The 6,287-nt window shown below is 40.5% G+C and overlaps 1 protein-coding gene across 1 annotated transcript; it reads right to left on the reverse strand.

Moving 5' to 3' along the window:
- Positions 1–2,054: 2,054 nt before the first annotated feature.
- LOC121396903 (waprin-Phi2-like) lies at positions 2,055–5,994 on the reverse strand. The gene is made up of 3 exons (XM_041572529.1): positions 5,879–5,994; positions 3,624–3,761; positions 2,055–2,302 (listed from the first exon to the last, which is right to left on the reverse strand). The coding sequence occupies exons 1-3, from the start codon at positions 5,961–5,963 to the stop codon at positions 2,223–2,225; spliced, it is 303 nt and encodes a 100-aa protein (XP_041428463.1). The 5' UTR covers positions 5,964–5,994; the 3' UTR covers positions 2,055–2,222.
- Between the last annotated feature and the right edge of the window lie 293 nt (positions 5,995–6,287).

Below are 6,287 nucleotides of genomic sequence, written 5' to 3' on the forward strand. Positions count from 1 at the left end.
ATATTCATTTTCAGAAAAAATTGTTTGGAGTACAGCATTAGAAAATTTAAAAATAAGGGATAGGCTGTTGGGCATGGTTCCCTTTCACACACAAGATACAATCCTTTTGAACAAATATGCTTCCCTGTTTACTGCAACTTCTCTCCTACTATATCCCATTGCCCCACCCTGCCTTATAGATGTATTCATGTTTAACATGTAGCACGAGAATATAATTAATGTAATGAAGACATACATTGCCTATAAGACCGCAAAAAAGTGGTATTTAGTTATGGGCGAATTGGCGTCTTTTAGCTTCGCAAAAAAAAATTTTTGGCGAGAATGCACCGGTGTCCAAAAAACGGACGCCGGCGAATTTTCGCGGCCGTTTAGCAAATTTATTCGTCTGCGGCGAATCGCGCAAATTTGCGCCTACCGAATTAATTCGCCCATCACTAGTGGTACTCCCATTTTTTTAAAGAAATACTTTAAACCCAAAATGCAGATACTTTGTGAGTTCCCTGATGGGGATGGTCTCTTGAAGCAACCACAAAGGGTTCCACATTTAGAATGTAGCCATTACTGTAACAGTGTACTATTGGCATTGTAAATAATAACCGTAAGCATTGGTGACCCAGTGGAATATTCAAGGAGAAAATGAATGTTCTATACGTGGGTTGGATTGAGAGCATTTCCAGGACGCCCGCTACTTGTTGCACAGACAATTATGCTGTTTGTACAGCTGAACTGTATATAAATCAATGCACGTAGCCAGTAACCAAATGTTTATCACAGCAGTAGGCTAAGGCTTAGAATGAATCCCAACTTGATATAGGGCACTGTATGGGGCAACTGAATAAGGCACTACTGGTATTGCATCTATTTTGTCTATCTTGCACACAGAGAAAAAACTATACTGACTCTTCAGACTCAGGTAGGACCTTGCTCAATATATGGTAAATTATATGGTTAATTTCCCATGTATCGCTCATGTGCTGCAATTTCATGTCAAATTATAATAATACTATAGTAATAATACTATAGATCTGGGGTCCCCATCCCCAACTGTTTTTCATCTCGTGAGCCACAATTAAATGTAAACAAGTGCTGCCAAGTGACTAATGGGGCTTCTTCGAGTCTCAGTGATTCAGTGTAGGAGTAGGAGGTTTGGGGTCTACCAGGGCTGCCACTCAAAGCCCCCCAGGGCCCCCATATCCAGTCATGAAGACCACTTGATGCTACAACTCCCTATCCCCCTCGACACGTACCTTGTATTCTCCCTTATGGCTACGATCGGGAGGGAACGTCAGGGGTGAGCACCCAGGTGGGGAGCTGTTCTGGGTCAGTGGGCCAACTGGATTTTTTATTGGTGTCCCACCAGCCCAGTCGGACCATATATGGGTTTCAGGCCAATCCGCACATCAATATTGCATTGTACCTTTTTCTGAACCTCAAGCTGGTCTCATAATGCTGGGTGTGAGTGAGACTTTCTTAGAATATGGCTTTAGTTTGGGGAGAGGCTGGGGGTGCATGATTGTGTATAATTGGATACTGAACTAAGGGAACCCATCAGCTTCCAGTTGGAAATCCTTTGTTTATATTGTTAGTAGAAGGTATGTTTATTGTGTTTATATCACTTACCATAAAGTCTCTTATGTTCTGGCTCAGTCTTCCCATTGATTGGTTCATATGCCTTGTATGACAAGCTGTCCTGCTTCTAAATTTCCCCATATGCCTCCTATATAAACTTTTATTAACCATCAAAGATTTATGAAATAGTGGCTGAATTTTTTTTCATATAACTACTATAGTGGACTTTTTGATCTTTATACTAGTTGCAGCTTGGATAGCCATATAAATGACAGTTTACTTCTTGTTAAATATTTTTTTTTAAAAGATGCTAAAATGTAAAGAATGAAAAATACCCCCTATTATATGTTATTTTAAAAAAAACGTTCTATTTACTAAGCAGAGTTGTTGAGTGTTGTATTTGGAAAGTATATAGTATATGTGTGTGTATAGCTATTATTTCAGATTGGTGCAATGTATTTAATGCATAGAACACATAAAACAACTCATTTGCAGATTCATTTATTTGTGAAGTCTAACAAACCCATCCTAAGTTCTTCTTATCCATTATTCAGAAATGAGCAGGCTACGCAGCAGAAACCTGTTTCCATTCAGGAATATCTTGGAGGTATTAATGGGACAGGGGGCATCTGTGTCAGAGCAATGTTACAGTTCTAATGGTTGAACGGAGGTCCAAAGATATGATAAATTGGGTACGGTAGTGCATTAGCTGGCGGATTTACATAGGTGTCACCTGTAAAATGAAACATTAAGAAGATAGAAGTTAGTCTGAGGAAAGACCCTCATAATCCCTGAAGCTTGATCTATAATATAACTATTCAGTTATATTGGATAAATGGTATCACATTGATGACATTCATATGCAGTATTTTTGGCATTGTCTCTTGTTCATGGTTTTCACACACGTTCCAGGTTGGAGTATGTAGTTAGCAAAGACTAAAGAAGCTTTTATTATTAAAGGGGAACTCCACAAAAACATAACTTAAGCTCTTTGGAATTAAACATAATTTCAAGCAACTTTGCAATATACATCAATTAAAAAATATGCAGACTTTTTATGATTTGTAATGGTTTCTGACAGTTTCCTAAGCCAAGCTCCCTGCTCTTCTGCTGATCTGTCTGACTACTTTGCAGAGCTGGCTGACTACTGTTACTTTGTATCAACTGCCGTCTGTCCTCAATCTGCATCCTCCAAACCCCACAATTCCCTGCACACGTCATTTCAATAAGGAATGGAACGCATGCAATGCATTGTGGGTTATAACGTTCCTGCATGCTGTCTGTAAGCTGCAAAGAAGTTGTTACAATTTGTAACATCAGTGTTTAGTCCCTCCTTCCCTGCCAGGATTTCAAATAATGCAGAAAGAGAAGAATTGTTAAACAGCTGGATTGCAGCATAGAAAACAGCATTTTTTCATAAATAACTGTCATGGGTATATTAGGGGTTTCTGTGTTATGCTGGCCTCTTTATCAAATTTTGGTTTGGAGTTCTCCTTTAAAAAAAACCTGGTTAAATGATGCATATAAAGTGAGCACCCTGATGTCTACAAGATCTACTTATGGATTAAATTAAATAAATACTTGTTGGAATGCCCAGTTTAGAACAATGTAGAACATCAGTGGGAACAGCACCATAATGGTTTCCTACCACTGAGTTGTATAAGACCTTAGGGATCAGGTCTTCATATAAGAGGTAGAAGAAGAGAAGGTGCTGGAACAATTTTGGCAGTGAGGGAGCACAAGAAAAGCTCTGTTGGAGTTAGACAATAGGTCTCGTGTTCTACCTACATGGGACAGGTCCTCACTAATCCATACTGTATCCCAATGGAAAACCTGCATGATGGACAGTGTTGCCTTGTTCCCAAATACACTACAATCTCAATTTCAATCCCACATGTGCAGAGTGCAGCCCCACCCAGGACAAAAGTTTTTTTATCAATAAGCACCAAGGGGCTTGAACTTGTGTCCAGGATCTCAGTAAACAAACCCCAGCATTTTTTTCATTATTGAATTCGAAATGGAAAACCATGCCCATTGCCATCAAATGATCTTACCATGGTAGACATTCGTACATGTCCAGATGCACCCATTATTGCAGCACTTTTGCCAATATTTGCAGTCACTATCTTTTCCACATTTGTTCTTTCGATGGCCCCAGCAGCGAGCATTTGAAGGGGCTGGTGGACATCTCCCTATAAATAAAAAATGGCATTATATTGAGTGTATGAATAAGATAGCATCTTACTGGAAAGCACACAATACTAGACAAAACAATGATGCTGATATTCTTATTCTTTCATGAGTCTGCTCAGTAAAGACAGATTATACTGAGCTGGAGAGCTGGAGAGAATACCTCTGATACCGCAGATGTAGAATAGGATGCTAATGAAATTAAAATATGATTAAGATATGATTTTTATTTAAGGATTAGTTTTATTGTAAACCAACCAAAATGCATTTAGACAAGGTCACCCAGATGTTCAATGAAATAAATGGCTTAATATTTGTTCATAGTCATAGGTTGTTGGGATATTTCAGGATTTGTATTTTAGCATCAATAATCATTGGGCAGACCACATCTCCCAAGTGTCCCTATTTAGGCAGTACAATATAAGAAATCCAGCAGCACACACTAATTGATGCAAAAATCCGTAGTGTTTTATTAGCCCATATATGAACCGAAAAGGGGGAACGTTTCGGGCCCTACAGGACCCTTTATCAAGCCTAATGTGATTACTTTCACCAAACAATTATATACAATATCATGGGGGGGGGCAGGGCTGGAACTAGGCAGGGTAGGCACGTGCCTAGGGCGCAAAGCTGGGGGGTGCCAGGCACGTACCTGCTCTTTTGCCTGCCCCATGTCCGGACGCTCTCCCCTTGTATTTGCGCATTCAATTCGCACTTCAGCGCATGCGCGAACGCCAATTCCCGCTTCAGCGCATGCGTGCACACGCCAATTCGCTCATGCACGCACAGTGATGCAAAAAGTACCGGCTCGAGCTCAGTCAGCGCCAGCATGGAGAAGTTGCCTAGGGCGCCTGTTGGTGTTGGCCCAGCCCTGTGTGTGGGGGGGGGGGTAGTCACAATCTCCTCCCCTTCCTCAGTGACATCATTAATTGACATGCTATATTGTGTATTCACACATTAACCATTCGTGATTATTAGTCCGTATGTTGAGTCCATTATAATCTTCTTCAAATATAGTTATATAAACATATTCTGATCTTATATTACCTGAGACGCTGTCACGATTTACATTGCACTGGGTCTCATACCTTTGTGCACATTACGCAGTCAGCACTCAGTATTCTTTGTAGATCAGTTAGTAACCTTAAAGATTCATGATGTTGTATGATGTTGTATATAACTGTTTGGTGAAAGTAATCACATTAGGCTTGATAAAGGGTCCAGTAGGATTTTTGCATCAATTAGAGTGTGCTGCTGGATTTCTTACTTTGGATGCTAAATTGACCCAAAAAGCAGACGAGGGTCTTCCAGTTCAGCACCTGAAACCCACACGGGTTTAATGAAGGTAGAGCACTCCCAATTACCATTATTGACTATTTAGGCAGTACAGTCATGATTCACATACTCAAAAAGAGGAGTGACTTATGAAAAGTTGTGATGGTTTAGGGTGGAGAGGGGGTTCTCTGAGTGTGACCAGGGCAGATGAGGGAATAACTTTCATGATTTAATCTGAAAAAACATATTTATTTGCTTCATCTTGTGCTGTTGGGAATTCTGTTGTCCTTCAAGTCCAGAACTTAGCTGTTGTGCTGCCTCCGAGCACAATGTATATGATGTTCAAAAACTTTAGCAGGGTCGGACTGGGCTGGCGGGACACTGGGAAAAAAATCAGTTGAACCTAGGCTCTAAGCCCTGCTGGTCCAGACCTGCTCCATGCCTTTGTTGCTCCAACCACCCACTCCAATCCCAGTTGTGGCAAAAGAAATGCGTGGGTGGGCTAAAGGGGAGTTGTGACTGTGGTGGGAGTCCAGAGCGGGCTTTGCGGCTGCTCCAGTGGACCCCCCAATCCGACTTTGAATGTTAGTACCTTTTCTCCGGGGAAGCACAAAGCACAGATGCAATGCCAAGTTGATTACAGAACCTATCAGTATATTTCATATGAGTAGGATGAAACTAAGGTACCCTGGGAAACCTTTCAAAAAGGGAGACCAAACAAAGCCAAAATGTTCCATTTATCTTAATATCATATAAATATCAAATTGATATCCTATATCAAATATAAAAAGTGAATTCTACAAAACACTACAAAACATCTTTGAAGCATTTCTGTCTGTCTTACTTTTTGGTCTTGGTGCGGTGCAAGAGTCTAGCCAAATCGCTATCACAATGAGCAGAAGGAAGATGTACAGAGGTCGGGCACTCATGGTTCCTACTGATGTTCCCAAGTCAGTAGCTCTGCAAGCTGATTTATATATAGGACAGCTTAGGGTGTTAGGGTGTTGGCCAATAAATATTCCTCAATTTATCTGTGCTCATTAGTCTGCTCACTCCCTTTCTAAATGTTGCAATACTGGATTCTGTCATGATTTTTATGAGGTTGTTTTTATTTCTAAATCACACTGTTTATACTGCAAATTATTCTCTGCACCATGTAACATTTTATTCCGCAACCAAGTGCATTTTTTTCGTAACATTGGTGTGTAGGCAGCCATCTTAGGTCATGTGCTTTCAGAAAGAGCCAGCACTTT

Source organism: Xenopus laevis, chromosome 8L (genome assembly GCF_017654675.1).
Source record: "Xenopus laevis strain J_2021 chromosome 8L, Xenopus_laevis_v10.1, whole genome shotgun sequence".
Lineage (NCBI taxonomy): Eukaryota > Metazoa > Chordata > Amphibia > Anura > Pipidae > Xenopus > Xenopus laevis.

What these genes read in the sequence shown, in the direction of transcription:
- LOC121396903 (XM_041572529.1), bottom strand. Translation starts at nt 5,963, where the DNA reads ATGAGTGCCCGACCTCTGTACATCTTCCTTCTGCTCATTGTGATAGCG. An exon ending in CACCGCACCAAGACCAAAAA is followed by an intron (nt 3,762 to 5,878) that starts GTAAGACAGACA and finishes TTTTATTTATAG; the next exon opens with GGAGATGTCCACCAGCCCCT. An exon ending in ATGTACGAATGTCTACCATG is followed by an intron (nt 2,303 to 3,623) that starts GTAAGATCATTT and finishes TTCATTTTACAG; the next exon opens with GTGACACCTATGTAAATCCG.